This window comes from Parambassis ranga, chromosome 24, assembly GCF_900634625.1.
Source record: "Parambassis ranga chromosome 24, fParRan2.1, whole genome shotgun sequence".
Classification (NCBI taxonomy): Eukaryota; Metazoa; Chordata; class Actinopteri; family Ambassidae; genus Parambassis; species Parambassis ranga.
Genome location: NC_041043.1, coordinates 1,159,909 through 1,183,463, shown reverse-complemented (window position 1 = coordinate 1,183,463; position 23,555 = coordinate 1,159,909). Strand labels below are relative to the sequence as shown.

General features: G+C 42.5%; 1 protein-coding gene across 1 annotated transcript; it reads left to right on the top strand.

The window, feature by feature from the left end:
- Positions 1–11,945: 11,945 nt before the first annotated feature.
- On the top strand, positions 11,946–22,868 carry tfap2d (transcription factor AP-2 delta (activating enhancer binding protein 2 delta)). The gene is made up of 8 exons (XM_028397712.1): positions 11,946–11,984; positions 12,601–13,119; positions 15,365–15,425; positions 19,215–19,380; positions 20,490–20,608; positions 20,706–20,847; positions 21,863–21,976; positions 22,652–22,868. Exons 1-8 carry the CDS (start codon positions 11,946–11,948, stop codon positions 22,866–22,868), a joined length of 1,377 nt encoding a protein of 458 aa, XP_028253513.1.
- Positions 22,869–23,555: the final 687 nt, after the last annotated feature.

Here is a 23,555-nt window from a genome sequence, read left to right as displayed (position 1 = left end):
TGCCAGCCTCCCACCCCTGGACAGCCAGTGCGTGCGGCGCCCTCAGATTGGTGTGCTGCGGTTGTTCACCTGGACACCATAGCTTTTTTTTGTCATTTACATATTCATCCAGTGGCTCATGAACATTGATGAGCTGGCTGCGGGCGCTGCGGGTGCCCAGTGGCTGCAGGGCATTGTGGGAAATTAGCCGCATCACTAATTGTGATCCACCGCCCCTCGAGTGTGTCAATCAAAATCAGGAAAGATGATACTTTTGGGGGCACCTGTAGCTCCGAATATGTATGCATGAAGAGACTGGGAGACTAGAGGAAGGATGAATGTGTGGATGTGTGCGTACATCCAGGGCCACAAGACCACTCTGTTACCATGGTAACCTCTACCATCAGAGCACAGGAGGCTAAGGCCCACGATCTCAGAGAGAGTGATGGAGTGAGGCAGAGAAATGAAATGAGCTATGGAGACAAATGAAGACGATGTGTTATCTGTCTATCCATTGGTCTGTCTGTCTGTCTGTTTCAGGCAGTCAGTCCCATCCTACACCTTTTCTTAACCTTACCAAAACAAAAACAACAACAACAAAAAACACACAGAAAAAAATGTAAACTACTTCCCCCCTCAGATTGTTGCAGGTTTTTTTGATGCACTGGTGGTACTGCAGCTGATGCTTGGAGGCACAGCAGAAAGATAAAGAGTGATACTGGTGTTAAATATCACAAAACACAACAATGTATTGTACGTGTGGCCCATGATATGTAACTGAAGAGTGTATGAATAGTTAGGAACATTGGTTGGAGACAGGCTAATCCCAATGTTCCCTTTATCAATTTGGTATTGTCTGTTTGTAGGCCTACTTTGTTTCATTCAGTTAACGGTAGCAAGGTTGATAGCACTGTTGCTAAAATGACAACACACACATTTCAGTTCCCTGTCTCTTCATTTCCTTTGTGTGACACCCAAACCATTTACAAGGTAGCTATATCCAAAAGCCAATGATGGTACTGGCACCCAGCAGACAGCCTGTTTTAAGGTCATCTGCATAGTGTTCTCTGACAGGATGTTCACCACAAAGATGTACAACCACAAAAATCTGGACAAGAACGAGGCGTAGATGGTTGAATATTATGTTTACAACAAACAAGTCTACTGAAAAACACTTTCATTTAAGCCTTTGTGACAGCTGCAGCAATGCAGGAGGACCAACAACTAACAAACACTACAAGACATGTCTGCAAAGCTCTGCATAGCAATGATACAATTGTCTGAGAACACTCCTAAAACTAGCTATACTAACTAAGTTGTTTTGTGGTCAATGAAAACTGAAAACAGTAAGAAATTTGAGTGTAAACAGCTGTAACTATTCTCATTTGAGTGACAATAAATAAGCCTATTAGCATCATGAAAACATAGGTCAGTGTGTCTTGTCTTTGTAAACAACCACTGTGATTGTATCTGATCTCCACATGTAATATGTGTGGTTGGAAGCTAGACTCATCACCACGGCAACTGAAAATGGAGGCAGCAAATAGGTTTTGCGAAGTGTGTTTTAAACCGAACCAATACGTTTACCTACTCATAAACTTAACCAAAAGTTTTTTTGAATGTCTGACCAGAACCACTAGCGATGTTTGTGGCGTTCAATAGCACTTAACTTATATAAATAAATAAAACATTGCCACCAGGGCACATCTCAATGAACAGGTGTATGGCCTGCTCCTGTGACATCAGGCCAAAACCTGACGTTCTGTTTCACTTGTGAGGAAGTGTCGCAGTAAACAGACCTGTGACTGACTGCCGACGTGTCTGAGTACGACACACATTTATTATCTGTTTAAAGGATTCACCACCACACACAAAAGAGGAAAAGCACATTAACACAAAGTACACATCAGTCTTATCCTTTAATCTACTGCACTCTGTAACATCTTTCAAAAAAGATGTACATAGTTAAAATCTTCAGTAAGGTGTGAATAAAAGAAAACTTCCTGAATTAAGAATAAGAACCTGCTGTTCTGCCTTCATTATTAGTTACACATATTGATTGATTCTTCCTGTTGTGAGTGCACGAAGGAGTTCATATGTAGGGCAGTGAGCAACGTTTACACAGAAGTGTAGACATGCTACAATAAACAATGCATTAAAATATGCATGCAGTGATCCAATGTGCATCAAACACCACAACTATTAGAGGTTAACAGTACTGTTATGTTCATACTATTCATCTCTGTATGCCTTTAACTGTAATATTTCTTCCTTAATACAACACCTGAATTGAGATTGCACCATCCCTAATCCAAACAAAAAGATATATTTATGTCAAAACACTAAAAAACAACATGACATATGTTAAAGATGTGCTAAAATTACACGCCATCTTGCATTTTTTTTACCACTGGATGTGACACTGTTTGACATGTCTGAGTGTGGAAGTGTGAGTGTGTGTGTTCAGGAACAAAAGCATTCAGCGTTATTTCACCACATCTCCATCTCTCTTTTCTTTTTTTGCTCTTTTATTTTTATGTTTTTTGAGTGGAAGTTTCCAGAACTGCGTCTTGATGAATTGCATGGCCCGGTGTTGGAAGTGCAAGATACAACAGTGTATTGCAGCTGAGTGAAGTCATTAATATTTCCTCTGTATCAATATCACCGGTGGAATGGTGTGTGTGCAAAAAAAGTGTGTGTGCTTCAGATTGACAGGTGGATGATCTCAGTGAGTGGAGCACCCTGGGATCGACTGCATAATCAGGGAGACAAAGGAGCAGAGGAGAGACGAAGAGAGAGAGAGAGAGAGAGAGAGTGTGTGTGTGTGAGAGAGAGAGAGAGAGAAGTGCAGAATAGTAAAATTCCCAGAGGGGTGAAGGGTTGTGTGCTCTCGTCTCTGTTTATTTCCCTGCACTCGTTTGAAATGGTTTGTGTGTGTGTGTATACGTTTGTCTAGGATTGTGTGTGTGCTGGTATATGTAAACCATCAGCCTGTGTGTGTGTGTGTGTATCAGGTGTTTGATGGTTTGCAGCAGTAAATGGGTTCATTGTGAGAACAGCAAAGGTTCCACATCAGGAGACTTCCCAGGTAATTATACAGGAGCAGTCAAGTAACACACACACACACATCCCTCTGTTACGGTGTTGTTGTGGTGTGTTTGCCAGTGTGTAATGTGGGTGTTTGTCTTGCCATAAAGCAGCATGCCTGTGATCTCAGGTGCATGCGTTAGCGCTGTGGTTGACATCCACGCTAGATGTTACACAGTAAACAGGATTTCTCAGGCAGCGGACGACTTAAGAGAACAGCATCTGAGCTTATGGCCGAACAAAGGCTCAAAGCCGGAGGAGTCTGTTGTAATTGACCAACTCTGCTTTCAAGTTGTACAACATCTCTCTCCTCTGCTTAGTTTGTTACCGTTTCATCTGCACCTTTTCTGCCTCAGATCTGCCTCTGTTACGTTTGAGGATAAACAAGGAGACAACAGAGTAAGGCAGCTGGATTTGACAGTAGGGGGAAATCAATATGGATAATGGTGGCCTGTGAGGGACAAACTGGTGATCTTTGGGCATGTTGCAAGAAAGGAGGCGTTCATTTTGTCATATTCTGACAATGTAGTGACACATTTGATGTATTGATGCAGTTGAAGTTGTGTTTACCATCAGGTGTTTTCACACAATAGGAAGTGACAGCAGTCAGGTCAGACCACAGTGTTGTGTCAGTTTAAAGGAATAGTTTGTCATATTAGCTAAAAGAATTAGCTGTCTCATTGTGAGAGCTAAAACAGAAGTGACTGTCATGTTTGTACAGTGTAGCCAGAGCTACCACAGCTAGCACAGAGCTGTCCAATGGTAACACAACAGGCCTTGCCACATGTTTATGTGTGTATGGACTTGGTGGAAGTAATCATAAACCACATTTTCCTTTGCATCTTTGAGGAGAAATGCTGATAAATGCAGAACTGTGAATATTTCTCTCCATTCATTTCAATGGGGTTTACACTCATCACTGTCCTCTATTGCTTTTTGTGGTCACATTTCCATCCATCTTCTGATCCTGCTTTGTTCTGTAGTACAGGGTCACAGGAGGTTGGAGCCTGTCTACGAGTGAGGGGTGCGGTACCCCCTGGACAGGTCGCCAGTCCATCACAGTTTAAACAATTTTTTTCTTTTCTTTTTTAGATAAATAACAAAGTTTATGAACTTTTGCATCTAAAGATTAGAAACAGTAAGAAAAACGGGCATTATGACCACACAGGTTACTTCAATTGTTAAAAAAATACATGATGTCAATATTCAATGATTCTGCTCAGATAGTAAAGAAAATGCTGAAAAGAAACCAACTTCTGATGCCAAGAAATGAATGTTGGACTAGCAGAGTATTAGGCAGGGCAGGAGCTGCTAAGAAACACTGGGAAAAAGTGTGGGTGACGTCATGGAAGGTTAGTCTATCTTTATTTACAGTGTTTTTTCTCCACATAAAAATGGAAGTATAAATTTGCAGCTTTGTTTGTATGTAGCGACAGACGTTTCTACAGAAGGCCTATGTGAGGCTCCTCGTGGTCGCCATGTACCAACAGATTTGTTGTGTTCAACTAGAAACCAAAAAATAAAACTAAAATAAAAACAGGCTGCCAGCTGGACACATTGTACAATTGTGTCCAGCAATTGTTGTCTATTAAAAGATGTAAAACAACCAGATGAGAAGTGTGTGGAGCTATTTCTTGGCAAGGACCAGCAGAGACTCAAAGTTACTTTTGAAAGCAAATACATTTACTTCAATTCCCAGACAACCCAACAGAGAAAGGCATGTTTGCAGTTGGACTTTTTGTCCGTATTTATCTTTAGAAGCAGCTGGGTTTTATTACTAATAGACAGAGTAAGGTTAGCTGTGTCCCCTCTGTTTCCAGTCTTTGTGCTAAGCTAACCAGCTACCAGCTGTCACTTCAATTTATCCATAGAGAAATGATCACATATCAAAAACTATGCATTGATATTAAATGTATTTGTGGACATTATGGTAACAGAATAGTTTGATTCTGGCTTGTACTGTAAGTCACAGTTTTTTTTCTACTGCTACAACAGCAAAATATACAGTAATTGAAGGTTTGACCTTGACAAGTGTAGCAAATGTCATTAGTTTGGTACCATCCATAAGTGGAATACCTCGGCTCCAACATTGTTCTCACAACGTCCCACACTATTAGTGTTTTTCTGACTATCTTCATGCTATTATTACTCAGGTAGAATATGAGAAAACCAGCAAACTGTGTGCACTGTAACAGCTTTACAAATACCTCAGTGTTACAAAACACACCTGCTAGCTGCTGGGAAGTCTCACTTTAGCAGCTATGTGTAGCATTCCCTGTTTTTAGCACACAGAGTAAGACCATGGATATGACTAGTGATCATTTTTACAGTGGAGCTCAATATAAAGTATATAGTAGTAATGTTTTGGTCGGATGGTCTGTGGTCAAACACATACAGCACACACGTCAAAGCTGAAGTTCTTCATTTTGCATTTATTGTACATACAGATCATATTCAGGTGAGTTTGCTCATTAACAATAACAGGAGCTGTGTGAAGGTTGCAGTATAATGGAACCCTTTTTTCCCCACATTACAAAAGTGTATTTACTGGAGAGTTTGCAGCCAGATGGTTTGATTCCTAAAGATCGTCTTTTAGCAGTGGTCTGACCTCTGCTTCGTCCTGCTAATTCAATCTACATTGTGCAAACGTCGTCTCTCACACACACAATATACATTCAAATGGCCCTGTTTTAAAAGATTACAGAGATTACACAGGAATTACACGATCAAAGTCATTGAACCTGCACACACCCGCCCCCTTGCATGAGTACACTTACTACCTTTGAAAATGAGAGAGTCAATGTGTGTGAGTGAGTGAGTGTGCCCTCTCTTTTCTCAGAGACCTGCAGGTTAATCTCCCCTCAGGCTCCGCTGCCAAAGCGGCGCACTCTGCTGGCTGGGACAAGAACAGCAGAAAGAGGGGAACACTTCTTCATGCACAACAAAAACACTTTGTGAAAAGATGTATTTTGACATTTTACACCAGATTATTTTATATTATTGTTGAAACACTTTCCAGACAGGCTGTAATGAAACTCTCTCTGCACATTTTTAGTAGCCCTGATGTTATGTTTAGTGGTTCTGCCAAACACAACACTACTTTGCTTTATACAAAAAAAAACGATATAATATAATCTGTTACTAAATTAAGACACTTAAATACCCATGAGTTTGCATTTGAATTGCAGTTAAAACAAAAATTGCATATAGTTTGGTTAATTTTGTAGATGTTTGAGATCTTTGGGTCTTACAAATAATGTAAATACAACCACAAATCAATAAAAATCTAAATATTTAAAAAATATTTTTATTCTACTTCTTTATGCGCTGAAATAATTTATTTGTTTTTTTATTTCTTAAATATGATGTGAATATTGTGTTTTAGCCTGTTAGATATGTTACCTCGTGCTATTGTATGGACAAAAATAGTGTGCATTGATCATTGTGTTGAATTGTTTAAATAAATATGTTTTTAATTGATTCTGAATATTTTGCAGAATTATACACATTTTGCAAGGTCAGCTGTCTTCACACAGAAAACAGAGAAGGTGCGTTCACGGCCAGATTAATTTGTGGAAATTATACTACTCCAGTTCAAGTGCAGAGTCAACATTTGTATTCGATTTGTACAAAGTTTCAGTCTTCCAGCAGGACTCAGCTGAAAAGGGCTGCATTGAGAATAAAGTTAAAAGGCCAAAGACCCACTTGACTCTTGACATTGAACGCACCATGCAGTAGAAAAGCTTCTATTAGAGCCTGAAGCCCCTTCTTAAGAAATTAACCACACGTGCCTGCACTCTTCTAACATGTGATTAAATAGACTCAATTCAGATGCATTATCTATCTAAACAAACAGCAAAACAAATGTCAGAAATGATTCATTCATTCATTTGAAGCGGGATTTTTCCCCTGCCTGTTGCATCTCATGCACCTACAGGATATCAGAATCTTTAAAGGTTAAAAGGGAAAAAGATGATGAAAATCTGAAAGTACATTTTGCTCTGTTTCCTCCCATCTGTGCATTACACACAAAAAAACTAGATGGGAAACAGTCAAAAGACTTTGAGCGTTCGTGTGATCTTCAGGAGCACTTCAGAAACTCTTGAAAAGAGAAGTTAATGAACATCGATCGACACACACGCAAACAGACACACACACACCAGGCTTACTGATTCAACAGCTGCTGAAGTTAAGTTTTACAGATCAATTTTATAGCTTCGGTTACACTCGGGTGATGGCTGTAATCGTTTATTAAGAATACTGTTAATCGTTAGATGAATCGATGGCTGCAAAGATAGACGCTACAGAGTCTTACAGGCTTTATTTTTTTGTTGTTGTCTGTTTTCATTAATGAATAGAAAAAGACGCCTCGTCCAGGTTATTTGCATGAAGAGACAGAGAAATGTGAGGGTTTGTTGTTTCTGAGGATTATCTGTTGGTGTGTGTCCGTTGGCGGCAGATTGTCCTTTTCTTTGTTTTGTTTTTGCGCAGCAGTCTGACCCGAACTCAGCCTCTCAGTTGACTTCAGGAGTAGGCTAATTGCACCGACTAAGAACAACAATTAAAGACGCTAATTGGCAACACAAACTGACAGTGATACCAGGTAGCAGGAGTCTGAGTGCCATGGTGCATTTAGGGACTTTTTTATTTGTTTTCCTGGAGAGATGCAGGGCCCTTGAAGTATCCTGAATGTCCTGCGGCTCTGTGTGTGTGGGGGGTGGGGGTGTCACCCCCGGGGCGATAATAATTACTAAGATATATGCAGTTGACAGGACTATTTATATGATATTTTAAATCCCTATCTAAGTTAAATACAGGAAGCAGTGTCTGATTTTGGACCAATGAGCGCCCTGCTGTCCATTTAACAGCGACCACCTGTTTCCAGCCTCCTCACCTCACGCACTGCATGGGGAGAAATTAATTTGCTGCAAATCTTGAAGGCTTAAACAAGACAAGTGACGCCCCGGCCCCTCCCCTCCCTCTCTGCAAACCGACGAGTAGTAAATCCCCACAATTAGCAGATCCATATTAGCATATTAACCTGTGCGCTTCCTTCCGAGGCGCATCCTTTATCTAGGTCAGACATTTTCTTAATTGCTTTTGCTGTAGACGGACGACAAACATCTTCTGGGTCGTTTGTTATGGTTGCTTTTCATTGTCGGTCGTTATTTTCGGGGTTGTAAAAAAAAGGTGCACACAGATAAGGCCTTTATACAGGACGGAGTTAACGGACGCTCATGCGCCATATGAGGCCAGTGTCTGACCGGGACTCATTCAAATCGAAACAGACTCACAAACAAGGGCCAACGCATGTTCACAGCTTTGTCAAGTTTCCCCTCAAACTGCAGACAAACAGAACTGAAATGTGTGAGGATCCTAAACGCATCACTGCTGCAATCTGATACATTACACTTAAAGCAGTCTTATAAAGGGATTAGTGCGTACAATGACAGCAGCAGACTGAATGACTGCAGGCTATATAGTGATCTATTATGGATAAGTTGTGGTCCACTATTAAACCATTTAAAGCAATCAGGTCTGATCCGAGGAGGGAGCAAACAGAGAGGACTGACGCGCTGTAAATGCGTGGGAAATGGAGACTATTGTGTTTTTTTTAGAAGTTATTTATTTGATTCTGCATCATGAGCTACATTAAAACAAATGGATTTAATGATTGGTGCCACCAAAATCCGCCAAACTAAAGATTCAATGTTAAAACGAAGGATATTTGTTTTATTTTTACATCGACATGATTATGCAAATATTCCTTGAAATATTAGGTCACATCAAGTGCTCCAATGCCACATGGCGCTATTAGCTCAAACCCTAATCTTCTGCCTCTCCATGCTGCCTTACTTCCTGACACTTGCTCTAGAAATATGGGGACAGGGGCCCCCTTTTGCTCTCCCCAGGAGGAGCAGCGGCCCATCCACAAAACCTCGGGGCTGCTCTAAATTCTCGCCTCTGGGCTGTACTGTGCGGGTTTTTTTCGGGGCCTTTTCCCTGCCTCGTCAGGCGGCAGATGGACTGGCTCCTGTCCGGGAGATCAGCGCGCATCTGGTGCGGCGCTCCCAGCCCCCGGTGAAGCTGGGCCACTGGTCGGCATTAAGCCCTATTAGGCCCGTCTACCGTGCAACTGGTGCCTTGGGTTGGTGGTGACGGTGGCCCCTCTGCATACAAGCAGCTGAAAAAGCTCCTGATATGAATAAAGTGAGTGTGATCTGTTATGGACCGCGACGTTTGAAAAACACACTACATTTGTATCATCTGTGCATCTACATCCTGATCATGACGTGAGAGGAAACAGGCTCACATGTCAGGATGACTCTCTGCCCACGGTCTGATCAAGCCTGCCCCCAACCTTAAAAACCAAAGTCCCACCTGGTGAGACTCTGCGGCTGAATCTGGTCAGTTTTTTTAAGGCTTGCGCTCCAAAATAAGAATCACATGATCCCATTTAGAGTTACTTATGGTGCTTTAATTAAAGCTCTCTCAATCTCTCTCTCTCTTTGCCCGGTGGCCTTCTCATTCATCCCTCCTCCCCCTCCTCCCCTATTTCCCTCCCTCTTCCTCTCTCTCTCTCTCTCTCTCTCTCTCTCTCTTAAAACCTGGCGTGCGACAATCGGCCTTCACCGGTCTCGTTGTGCAGAGGTTTCACGTCGAGCCTCGAGGCTAAACAATCGGTATCGGTTAATTAAAATATAAAAGGCCTTGAGAACTTTTTAAAGGAGGCTATTTAAGGCGGCTTCTGCTCCGCCTGTGTCTCTCTACCTGGACCGTTTGTGGGTCTATAGACAGTCCAGATCAAAAAGAGAGGATTTCACTTACCGTAAGCTTAAAGGGTATTTTTAAGCAGTGGGAAAAGGGGAAATTGAGAAATGGCACCATAAAGAAATGTAAAAACAACAAAACTGCGTCTTTTATTATTATTATTATTATTATTATTATTATTATTATTATTATTATTATTATTATTATGTCGTTGGGGCCGGTGGGGACAGAGAGCAGACGCATGCAGGAACAGATGGGAGGGAAAATAGTTGCTTAATTAAAGTGCGAGTCAATCTCGGCGTCCCGGCGTCAGCACGGTCACAGTCTGCACTTTAATAATATCAGGGAGTCGTTACAGCTGAGTAGGAAAAAAACATCCAAAACAAGCCTGATTAAGGCTTATCTCTGCTCTCTCTCCCTCCCTCTCTCTCTCTCCCTCTGTGTGTGTGTGTGTGTTGGCTGGCTTGTTTTGAATGGCAGGAAATCAGACAGACAGACAGACAGAGGAGTAACTCTCCTCCTTCAGTTTCCTCTGCAGGCTGTGTGTGACCACAAGCTTTGGCTTTTACGTTTTGTATTTCTGGCCTCAAGGCAAGCCAGCCATAGGCTGCGTCCATGTGTATATTTAAACTCATTATTCTGTGGATTGTTCACTCACACTGGCTCTGTGCACCTGTTACTATTATTTTGGATGTTTATAAATCTATTATTGTGTTAAAGATACGATCTGATCATCTGATTTTAATTATAATAAAGCTTTTTTGTTGTTTGAATTTAAACAACACAAAATCTGCCATCTGAAAAAAAAACCATCACAGCTCCGTTCAGCTGGCCCGGACCACCCCGAGGGCGCGTGCTCAGGTGAGTTACAGCACGAGCAGAAAGGCGGAAAGAGAGAGAGAGAGGGAGGGAGAGTGAGAGAGACAGAGAGAAAGGGGTCAGGATGCTGACCGAGCCATGGAAAAAATACATTCACAATAATAATAATAATATTAATAATAATTATAATAATAATAGCACCAAGCATGCACGTGCCTTAGATATAGCCTACACTGCTAAAGCAAAAAGGTCTCGAGCCGGTAACACTCATAGTAACCCCTCCTCCCTGAACAAAAAATAAATAAATAAAAATAAAAAAAGAGAAATAAAATGAGGCTAATCGAAAGCGGTTTCCCATGTATGCGTAAAAACAACTTAAACAATACTGTTTATTTCAATTGTTTGCAGCTAACAGTAAATAAATCACATCATAAATACAGGAAACGTGTTTAAATTGGATTCTATTCGTTCATGATCATATTTATTATTATTCTAATCTAATCTTCTGTCGTTACATCGAATGAAAAATACGAGCATTCATGTGTTTCCTTATGAAATCATATTGAAGTATTTAAAACAATGAAAATCCATTCAAATCCATCTGATGCATGCAAAATAAAATCCTTCCCCGTTTAAATGACGTTAAATCCACCAGGCTAAATTTGCTGTAACAAAAGAAAATCCATATTTAAAAAAAATGATGTTAGAAATTATCAAAATAAAAATATTTCAAAGCAAACTTACATTTCCGTTGAAAATCCGTAAATGTATGTTTTTGTTTTTTACTCTAGTCGATGTGAATTAAAAATAATAATAATAAGACGACGTAAACCGAGCGGAAGACCTGGTGAAAATACAAACGAGTGAAAAAGAAAACTGTCCAGAAAAAACGTAGAAAATGTTGAAAGAAGAACTTGGTTCCTTATTAAGGCTGAAGATACAATATTTATTCCGTGTCTCCTGGGATGCTCCGCTCCGTCTATTGTCCTCCCATTCCTCAGTGCTGATGCTTAATTTTCAAAACTTCTATATTACCAAGGGACCTACGACATCAGCCGAGAAATACCCTGCAAGTACAAAATCCGTGAGCCAGCCCCGTCCGTGCAGAGGGGAGACGCTCGCGTTCCGCCTGCTTTCTACCGTTACCGAGAGCGCGCGAGGGGGGACTTTTCCATTTCTCTGGCTTTTTGAGGATTTTAAGGCATTTATTATTATTATTATTATTATTATTCGATCGGGCCACAGAGGAGAGAGGGGAAAAAAACACTGGTTACTTTGGAGAAAGCACAATGTCAGCAACCTTCCCCGGACTTGTCCACGACGCAGAGGTAGGCTCATTTATTTACTTATCCAGCATTTAATTTCAGAGATTACAGCAGAAGAAGGGATCTAGTGTACATTTGGAGATGCGCTCTCTCTAAATGGGACGCGTGGATTTTTTTAAATAAAAAGCCACAATATGCATGGAAAAGAGAGAAATGTGTCAGGCTGCCGATAAAAACGGGGCTTTTTTATTGAGTGTGTGGAAGCTGTGTGAGCCGGTAACAGTGTGATTAGAACATTTTAGGGCGGAACACTTTCCGCTGTGTCTCACTCTGCTTACCTCCCATCCGGTGTGAGCGAGAGAGAGCTGGGACAGTAAATTTGCCAGCAGCTCGGTAATAATAATAATATATAACAGCACGCCTTTAAAACGCTGCGAGGAGAGTGACAGGCATGCCAAAGGGAGGGGAGAAATACCGGTGGCTCCTGTTGCCGCGCGTTCGTTCCCCTCCCGGGCGTGTGGAAATGACATCTCCTTCAGGTGGTTTAAAGTGGGAAAAAAAACGCTTTGAGTGTGTGAGCTGTGTTTTGTGAGTGTGTTTGGGAGGCAGAGAGAGGAGACACCGGCTGATGCTAAATGACACGGCTCATATATTTCCCCGTCTCTTTATTATCTCGTAGATACGTCACGACGGATCAAACAGCTACCGGCTCATGCAGCTCGGCTGTCTGGAGTCCGTGGCCAACTCCTCGGTCGCCTACTCCTCCTCTTCCCCGCTCACCTACCCGGCACCGGCGGGGACGGAGTTCGCCTCACCCTATTTCTCGGCCAACCACCAGTACACACCCCTGCACCACCAGTCCTTCCACTACGAGTTCCAGCACTCCCACCCAGCCGTGGCCCCGGAGGCCTACGGGCTCAACTCGCTGCACTCAGGCCAGTACTACCAGCAGATCCACCACGGAGAGCCCGCCGACTTCATCAACCTGCACAACGCGCGCTCTGCCCTCAAGTCCTCTTGCCTGGACGAGCAGCAGCGGCGCGAGCTGGGCTGCCTCGACGCATACCGGCGCCATGACCTGTCGCTGATGACGTCACACGGCTCGCAGGCCTACGGTGTCGGTATGCACCACCCGGACCAGAGGCTGCTGCCCGGCGCCGGCCTGGGCCTTCCTCCACCCGCGTCGGACGACCTGCAGGTACCGGCGGCCTCCATCTCTCTCTCTCTCTTTACCCCGCTTATCACAGTCCTCCTCCCGGCCTGAGCTCCGGCTTCCCCCCGCACCTCCCTCCTCCTCCGTGCTACAATAGGACCCAGTGCCCCACTGGCCTACTACTGAAAAACTTTCCCCCCCTATTGTAGCAGCCACACACCAATTCCAAAATATTGAACAGAAAGACAGCGTCAGATGTCTGTCTGTCTGCCTGTCTGTCCCTGCACCTCCACCAGAGGACCCTGCCCCACTCTGGGATGAATAATGGCGTGTTTGGAGATCATATTGAGATGATTTTTGTTGCCAAAGCAAACGTGACTGTACAACAACAGTCTGAGTAAATGTCAAGTCCACACGGCCCCGTGCCTATGAGAGGCTGGCCTCTTTCTAAAGGTTAATTGACTGGCAGTCTATACAATCCTATTGTGAAACCCACCCTTTATTTTTCCACCAACACACGTGACCCATATTTTACATAATTCTTTTCGATGTAAAGAAATGGTCAAGATGAAAACACAGACTCGCACGGTCCATGAGTCTAAGCGTGTGTGTGTGTGTGTTGCCCGGCTGTCTGCTGAGGCAAAGAAAAGCCGCTGGTTGCTCTATTCTCCGGTAAAGAGGCGGATTAACGGATCGGGGTTCAGGGCACAATGGGCAGCTCGAGCACCATAAAGCACCGTAGTTTATCCAATTACAGACTTAGCGTCAATCAACTTTGTTACTTATGCAGCGACATCTGAGCTGCTTACAGCGCGGCTCCACTTAAACACAATTTAACACAGTGACACATTATTTCAGTCGAGTTAACTATTTACGACATTTAAAAAGTGAACTAGTTTTGATGTATTATTAAATATATAGTTTTATAATTATTTATTTATCTCTTAATTTTAGTTTTTATAGGCTATTATTTAAAAAAAAATAATGTGCCCACATAGGTCTATGATATTTATTAATTACATTTTTCAAATTTGAAATATATAGGCTATGGATCAGATTAAATAATATTAATTTAATTTAAGAAACGTAAAAAATATTCGATATTTTATAGGTACTGTAATAAAAATATATTTTCTTATATAAATTACATGAATATTTACTTTTTTCATGTTTTATTTTCCATTATTTCATTTTTAGAACTGCTTTTAGGTGTCATTTTTTAAACGTATGTGCATATTTCTCGTGGTAAATATGATGTGTAGGGCCTACTTTAAGGTGCAGGGTTGACCTTTTATTGAGCAGAAGAAAGAACAGTCTCGTGAACCTGCAGCCTTTACACGCGGCGGATGTATGAACGGGAACAGATGCGCCTATGGTCTCGTGCAGCCCGGTCGCATCTTTGAGCGCGTTAAAGAGATTTTCATGGCGAACAAAAGCAGCTGCCACACCTTTCTCCCGTCACTAAGCTAATTCATGCAAGACCTCTGCGTTTTGTATATTGATTTTATAATCACTTTAGCTGCGGAGTAGAAGAAAAGGAACAGAGCTGGAGCTGGTTAAGAAGGAGCTACAACAAGCGGCCCCCTCCTTTTCTTTTTTTTCTTTTCTTTTTCCCAGGTTATTCTAATCGTGGGGCTTCTGCGTGGGCCAGGCCTCGAGGCTCGCACGGGGGATTAAGTGTTTTTCTGAATAAAAAAGAGCGTGTTCTCTTTTCTTGATAACATTGTTGATAGCACGCGAGTCTGATATGGACCAAAATGGCGGCGCTAACAGGTTTCTATACGTGCAGGCCTGTGACGCGCGCGGCGCGCGCACACTGACTCCCCATCCCCAACAGGTTGGTGGCTGTAGCGCGTTCTGGACACCGGAGCGCACTTGTGAGTCTGGATGAACCGCGCTGTCCTCGGCTGTTGCCTGCAGCCTTTCAGATAAAGCTCGCTTCTGGGTGAGCCGTGAGCTGCATCCTTTATTTTCACCGTGCCCTCAATTTTCCTGAGAGTCTGCTGACTGAGGAACACTTTCTAACAAAAAAGGCTGCTCAAAGGGCGCACAACAGGGCCACACTCAAGTGGCATTTTAAGGTCATTTAAATAAGATTTAAGGGTAGTTTCCAACCGTGGGCATCATGAATGTGACACTAAAAGCACATGTTAATGATGAACTATCCTCCAAGCTGCGTTCTAATCATTTATTGGTAGAATGAAGTTGATTCCTTTTTTTGTCTAAAGCAGTAAAAAATCTGAAGTGATCTAACCTCCCTGCTTGTCCTAATGAGTGCGTGTCTCCACAGGGCTCCGTGGAAGCTCAGTGTGGGCTCGTGCTGAATGGCCAAGGGGGCGTCATCCGGAGAGGTAAGGGCCCTGTTTGTTCCTGTGTTGTCGCTGTTGTTGTTGATGTTGTTGTATATACCGGAGGCCGTGAGCGCTGCGCGGCTCGACACGACAAGACAGCGAGGAGACAGACAAACAGGGGGAGCACTCCTCTCTTGTCTGCTGTCAACGTGTTACAGCAGGCGCGGGCACACTTTCTCGCCCGTTTAAACGCCGACACACTGTACAAGCGCGGGGGCAAGTGCTCCCCACTTCCACGGACTGTCATTCAAAAGCAAGTCACACTAAGTTCACCTGAGACAATTACAATGTCAACAAAGCCACGAGTTGTTATGATGGGCCTGATATTGTATCCCATGCAGTTATATTTAGAAAAAATGTACCATCAAGAAGAAAAAATGTTTGATTTTCCACCACATTGCTGCAATGATAATAATAATAATAATAATAATAATAATAATAATAATAATAATAATAATAATAATAATAATAATTCACAGCAGGGGTGTGCTAGCAGTTAAAAAACGAACTTTAATATAATAAAGTGAATTAAACCTATCACATATAAAATGATGCTTTAGCTGATCGTACACATCTGATGACCTTCTTATAAATTATGCCATTCTGATGATTTTTCCTGTGTATCACTGTATGTAATCCACAGTTAAATCGTGCAGTAATTGTTGTGTGTTTAATCTTGTGGCCTTTTATCAAACAAGCCCATTTCTCAACCACTGGGGTTTTTTTTAAACCGCCGTAGATCTCCTTCTTGTTTTGTGTTTTTTTTAGTGGGGACTGTGTGTAATTTTCCACCCAGAGAGTGAAGGCTGTGTCTCGGGTTTAATTTTTCATCAGCTCTGCCTAGGTGTTGGGGCTTTTCCCTCGGATTGACGCGGGGATCCCTTCGCTATCACTTTCGGTTAATGGTGCGCCGTATTTGGCCCTGAGCTCAGCCGCTGCAACCATCACAACCAATAATCTTTGCTTTACCTCCCGCTCCCGTATCGATAGCTTCTCTCGCCTCGGGCGGACGCTTTGATATGCTAATGCCGAGCGGGGCCCCGGATTCAGCCGAGATCATATTAATGTTGTTCTTTCTGACTGCGGCTTTGGCGGCATGAATATTCACATAACCTTTTTCAAAAGAAAATCACTCAAGAAATGCGGATCCTACTTAGGAGGACTCGTCTGTGTTTTTAATCACCCTGATATCCCTTTTCCAGTTCAGCTCTAACAGCAGCCTCACAGATCAAGCTGATCTGTCAGACGCGCGCCCCCGCTACTAAATCCCGTGCACGCACGTCTCTCTTTTCTGTCAAGACATTGGCAGGCTTTCTTTTTTTCCGGAGCTATAAACATTGTTGTTAAATATGAGGAGAATGGCATTTGGCCCTTGTCTCTTTTTCTTTAATTTTCGTGGCAAACTCGTAAAAGGCGCTTGATTCCGCGTGTGATCCCGCCCGCCGCTCGCGCCGCAGCCCGAGGCTACTCTCCGTTGCTTAAATACCGTTATCGCCTCTGGGCCCGCGCGCTCCACTGACTGCACTACCGGCAATAGCTCTTTTCGATTGCCCTTGGCAACATAAAATACAAACTACTTTGAATCAAAACATTTTTAGGGGAATTAATATGATGTGAACCCGCAGCTTTCAGAGACGCGCGCCTCTGTCAGAGCGCGTGAGTCTGACAGACAGGTTAGCCTGGTTTGTGTCACACACACATACACACACACACACACACTGACACGGGACACGCGCACAGCACACACATATTCAACCAATAGCATCAATCGATTCCCTCGACCTGCAATCGTCCAAATCTGACAGGCTGAGTGTAAGACAAGTTCCACTGTACAAAGTGCTGCCCGCTGGAGTACAACAGGCTTTTGTTTCCACACCATTGTGATGTCACAGTGGGCTGTGGGCAGGAGTGAAATGAAAGGTGCTGTCCACGGTGCTGAACCTGGGCGACATGTAACTGCCCACAAAAAATATATATAGCACATTTGTGCTGATTGTGAATAATAGATTGTCAGAGCAGGAATATAGGTTACAGCTGCTCATATAGAAGGCTTAGTTGGTGGCCAAATTGTCCACAATGCCCCCAGAAAAGACTGGCTCATGCAGCAGCCAGTCATCGCCTGCAGCATTGTTCTCTCTTTGGCCTAAATGGCATCCTTTTCCTCCATTTCATCATATCCAGCATGGCCTAATAACAAAGCGACACACCCTGCTGTTAGATTTGATAATGAGGCAGATGAATAATAGAATATAGCCTACAGTACATCAGACAGAAACCTTGCGTTTCAGCTGCTTGGGACGTTAGTTCAAGTGAAAGTTTAATAATAATACTCAAAGCAGTCGATATATTCCAGGAGGATCCAGTAACACTGATTCAGATGCAATTAATAATGTGAAAGAGCCTTCACTATCGTGAACTGCCATCATTTATTCACACTTTCAGGAGCCTCAACAATGAAGTTGATGGTTGGTAGAAGGTGATTAAAAGGAGGTTTTGTTTCTGCCTCCTGGGAGAGCAGCAAACAGTTCACACATACAGACAAATATTGAGCTGGAATATAAATATATGTACATAGTAAGGAAAAGCTACATGTAATATTTAACTAGTGGGAAGGAGTCTGAGGAAACACATTGCTTATGATCAGATGATTATGCACTGAGTGAGCATTTACTAATTATTACTAATTATTACTTTTTAAATTAATAGAATATTTAATATTTTGTGTCCAAAGTGAAGAGTGTAATTCTAACTCTATACTTATAGTGAATCAATCTTTATTAGAAAGATGAAAAAATAGTCCACACCTTTTAGTGTGGGTTAGGATTGCTGGAAAAGCTTCCTGTACATCACAATAAATCATCAGCAAAAATAATACATTTGATTGATCAGCTCCATTACTTTAATTCTCTGCATCATGTGGGATTTTTTTTGTGAAAGAAGAACCTTTGTTAAGGTGTACTCTGTGAACAAAGGTGCAAAACAGTCACAGGGTATGCATGCCTGTCCCTGAGGCACACACAGAAAAATCCATCTGCATGTTTTCTATGAAAGATGTTCCATATGGTTTGTGAGCATGGTTAACCCAGACCAAAATGTTCATGTTTTCTGAGTCGAGACTGTTCAAGGTCTGGATTGATTTTTACTAGATACATTCAGTATAGACCTGAAAACAGTAAAAGTGCAGAAAGGGCTGCAAAAAAACATGCACACTCTCCATCTTTTTCCATCCATTTTACTGCATTGCATTATTTTCATTTATTTCAGGCCCATCCTGGCATTTTAAATGCTTGTGCTTACACATTAACTCTTATTTTGAAAGGGAATCATTTTAGTGAAGTATGAAATATTTAACTCAGCTAGTCAAGATGATACAGCTGCAGAGTATATTTCAGAAAAATATACTATATATATATATATATATATATATATATATATATAAGCTATAACAGAAAGAAATCAGAGATCAGTTTGTCTTATTTTCAGCTAAAGAGTGTCTGTTTTGTGTCTTTTCATCTTTATTGGGCCTCTGGCCCTCTCAGATTTATACTTGGCCCCACAAAAAATGAGAACGTGTCCTAAAAGAGTTTAGTGACCTCACATGAGGTGCATTGTTTAGGAGGACATACTGTACAGTCTGATGGCTGAGTGGACAAAATAATTCAGGTTTTGCCTTATGTCCAATGAACTGTGGATCATTCGAATAAATACTATAATTGCAGTTATATCCCTTTCTGAAGCACAAACATTGCTGTGAGAGTTGTAACTCATGTGTTGTGTGTCTGTGTGCAGGGGGGACGTGCGTGGTCAACCCCACGGATCTGTTCTGCTCGGTACCAGGCCGACTTTCGCTGCTCAGCTCCACCTCCAAATACAAAGTCACCATCGCCGAGGTGAAGAGAAGACTGTCCCCGCCAGAGTGCCTCAACGCCTCCCTACTGGGTGGCATACTGCGCAGGTCAGTGCCACGGTGACAGTGCAGCCCTGTTTAAAATCATTTTACAGTTACTACAGTTCTCCTCTCATAAACCACAAACCCACTCTGACAAGTGGCCTGTACAGTAATGTGTTTAAGGCAAAATGTTTGCAGACACTTTATCTCCGGAGAGTAAAAGACCTGAATTTCATAGTTCTTTAAACAGCTGCACGGTTATATAAGAACAAAGAGGTGAATTTGTCACATTAAACAACAACTAGTTGCATAAAAAAAGACTCACAAAGGACATTTCAGTGGTAAAATTAGCTTAGGTTCCAATGTTTGTCCCCCACCCTGCATATTCTCTAACAATAATGCTGAAGTGAGAGTGATGGATTTGGAGAGTGAAACACACAGTGTGTGTAAATCTGGCTTGGTGAGCATTGGAGAGCGCCGCCTGAGTCTTTGTAGCCCTCAGATGAAACAGAGGATATAGAGCAGCGCCCACAAAGACTATTGTAGGCGAGAATGAGGGCTGGGGCTGCACGCGCCGCCATGCCCAGGGAGCCAGAGGGAGGCGAGACCAGGCCAAAGCATGCCAGGATCAGAGGAACCAGAGGAAAGCAAGAGTTGCCAGCACTGTATTATTGATGAGGTGGAGAGAAAGGAACGAGAGAGAGTGAGGGGGGAGGAGAAGAGAGAGAGAGAGAGAGAGTGAGCAGAGAGAATATGGATACAAGATGAGGCATCAACAATGTGCAAATAGTGATCCTTATAAGAAATTACTGCAGGAAGTGGAGCTACAAAAACAGAAAGTTGTCATGAGTGAAGCAGCATGATCCAAAAAAGAAAGTTTTAGGAAGGACAAACAGCATGCTTAGGGGATTATTGTTCCTCTGTTTTCCAAAATAGAACATCTGTCTGTGATGTGAAGGAAAAAGGATCTAACATATATATGAGTGTGTTGACATGTTTTAATTTTTCACTCTTTGATTTTGTGTTTGTCTAATCAAAGCAAATCTATATGCAAGACTTAATTTAATATATTTCTGTAGTAGTAAATGATTAGATGATGAATGCTGCTGCGGCTGATATGTTCAGTGTTTTTTGCCTTTGTTTAATGATGTGTGTTATTTACTCTGCATCCCCAGAGCCAAGTCTAAGAATGGAGGCCGGTGTCTTCGTGAGAAACTAGACCGTCTAGGCCTGAACCTGCCAGCAGGACGGAGAAAAGCTGCCAACGTCACACTGCTCACCTCCCTGGTGGAAGGTAAGTGCTTCAAGTCTTTTCAGTCTCATTTCATATTGAATGTTTTAGCGTTTTTAGACCCATGGGTTTACCTCCTCCTGTGTGTGTGTGCGCTCAGGTGAAGCACTCCACCTGGCGAGGGACTTCGGCTACACCTGTGAGACAGAGTTTCCCAGTAAGGCGGTGGGTGAACATTTGGCGAGGCAGCACAATGAACCGAAAGAAACCAGCGCACGCAAGAAAATGGTTCTGGCTACAAAGTAAGTTTTCACAAATGTAGACACGCGTAAACAAAACATAATAATGAGATGAAACTCATGAAAGCTTTCATTCTGAAACTCTCTTTTTCAGTATTTATGTACGTCAAACAATGGCTTGCTTAGTGGCTAGCTGAGGTTACATTAAAGCCAGTGACATTTCATCCAATAGCAGAGACTAGTACTGACTGGGACAAGTGTCCATTAACCAATAACAAGCGTCCTTCCCTCCTTGCGCATACTTCATACATGCCATGTAACAATAAAGTCTATCTATTTATCTATCAGCCTGCAGGGGCAGCCTGTGGGGCTGAGAGATGAAGTCTATGCTGAAGTGTCAAACTTAAGGGGTTCAGGATCTGGGTTTCTGTAAAGCACCTCGAGACAATTCTGATTGTAAAAAGTGCTATAGGAATAAAATTCAAGTGGATCGCAGTTCCCCCTGTAGACTCTAGAGGCTGGCTCCAAAACTGTTAAAAGAGAAGCCGTTACAGTGCATTGTAGGAGGCAAGATTTTCCTTTTTCTTGGTTACCATGGTGACCAGTGACATAAACACAGAAGTACACATCAGTCACTTCAATCCCATTTGAAAATTTGTGACATTCCTCCTGGCAATTAAAGATGTCTTGTTAACAAATATCTCCTCTCTTTCTTACGAGAGGAAACAGCACACTGTTTTCCAGATAAGTTGATTTCTTTCTGATAAAGTCATCCCAGCAATGATTTCAGCTCTGACACAAATCCGCAAAGACAGCCTGGGCTAGAAAACCATTCAGCTTCAGCTCTACATCAGCACACTTTCTGGTATAATGTTGTGAAAGTGCTTTTGCTTGTTTTTTGACAATGAACCTATCTTTCTCCTGCATGTATTCTTCCATGAGCTGTTTGCTGGGAGGAAATAGACTGAATTCATGTGTGGTTTGATCCAAAATGATGAAGATGGGTGCAGTAGAAAAAAAATGTGCTGTAGACAGATGGTAAACCCTCACTCCCTCCCTCCCTCCTTCTCTCCATCAGGCAAATCTGTAAGGAGTTCCAGGACTTGTTGAGCCAAGATCGTTCTCCTCTTGGCTCCTCCAGACCGACTCCCATCCTGGACCTGGACATCCAGAGACACCTCACACATTTCAGGTTAGGAAAAAAATTAAAAATGTTGTCAATTTACTGAGTAGCTTTCTTGCACAGCCTGGCTCTGTGTTTCACCACCAACCTCTGCCATTTTGGAAAGATGCAGCTGTGCAGTTTGATACTTGGCACAAATGACAAGAGGAGGAGGGAACAGCGCCATGTTAGCAGAAATGTCACATCTATGGCGTCACTATTTGCAGAATATACAGAGTTTTATGAAACCTCTGAAGGGCAATGTAGACGGCTGGGCAGAGAGTTGTGCAAATACGGCGACAGATTGAACAATAACATCTCTGTGACTGATAAGAGTCTGAGCAGAGGAAAGATCTGGAAGAACCTGGATGGAGGGCACGCTTTATTAGTTAAAAATTAGTTAAACCGATTCTTAAATGGAGTATCGTCATTGGCAACTAATATCAGCAGATAGGTTGACACCAGTGCTCACTGTCTCCCCACAGTGGATGCATTAAATTAAATGACATCAATATGTCAGTCAGCATGTGAAAGCATCTGCAGTGCAGAGCTCCTGCTTGCTCATGGTAGTTGATGAAAAACAGATGAAGAGCTGTGTTTAGAACCGTTTTGCTGGACTACACAAACTCCTTTGAGGATCTCCAGCTCCATCAAACTTCTTTGGTATTGTCATCATTCTGATCATTCTTTTCTCTTCCTCGACAGTCTGATCACTCACGGGTTTGGCACGCCGGCTGTCTGCGCAGCTCTCAGCACCTTCCAGACAGTCCTGAGCGAGATGCTCAACTACCTAGACAAAAACTCAAGCGGGAAAACAAGTGGACCCGGCGACCAACAGATCAACAACAGCTCAGAAAAGACGCAGCTCCGGAAAACAGCCGAGCCCCAGAGCAAAGACGGAAAAACAGAAAAGACTGAGTAGCCCCCACCCACCTGGTCCCTGTGCCTTGGAGCTCTGCATTTAGGAGTGTGTGAACTCTCAAAGAGGACATCTTCATTGGGACAGTTCATATTTATTGTTATTTATTTATCTTATGTTGAAATGTAATGCTAACTGAACTGTCCCAAACCAGACATCCTGATGTGTGAGTGGAAATAACACATCCTGTGTAAGCATATGTGTGTGTGTGTGTGTGTGTGATGACAACAAGGAGCTTCGCCATGGAGACGGCTGTGACTCATCCAGGACTTTTATTTCTTTATTTATTAACTCTAAAAACAGGAAGTAAACATCGCAGTTTTTCAGGACAGGGATGGTAACTGCCAATACACAACATCAACAACAACAACACAAATGACACACATCTTAATCTTTTGATCTTAATCCAACCAAATCAAGGTGGATATTCTGCAAAAATACAAAAACTGCAACACATCCAGAGGTTCATTTAATATGTTCTGCTTTAAATTGTGAAGGTTTTGTCTCATTTTTCAGAATCAACAGATGAATCCTGACCCAAACAACACACAGACAAACATACACACACACCATGTACCTGCAAGAGCACTTGAAACAACACCAAGGAGACATATTGATGTTTTTTTTACGCCGTACAATCAGTGCCATATCAACCTGTCTGGGTGGAGTGTTTCTGGATGTAACACTCAT

Excerpts from the sequence above, each read along its gene's own strand:
- tfap2d (XM_028397712.1), top strand. The coding sequence starts at position 11,946 with ATGTCAGCAACCTTCCCCGGACTTGTCCACGACGCAGAG. Across the intron at positions 13,120-15,364 it reads CCGCGTCGGACGACCTGCAG|GGCTCCGTGGAAGCTCAGTG; the intron begins GTACCGGCGGCC and ends GTGTCTCCACAG. Across the intron at positions 15,426-19,214 it reads AGGGGGCGTCATCCGGAGAG|GGGGGACGTGCGTGGTCAAC; the intron begins GTAAGGGCCCTG and ends GTCTGTGTGCAG.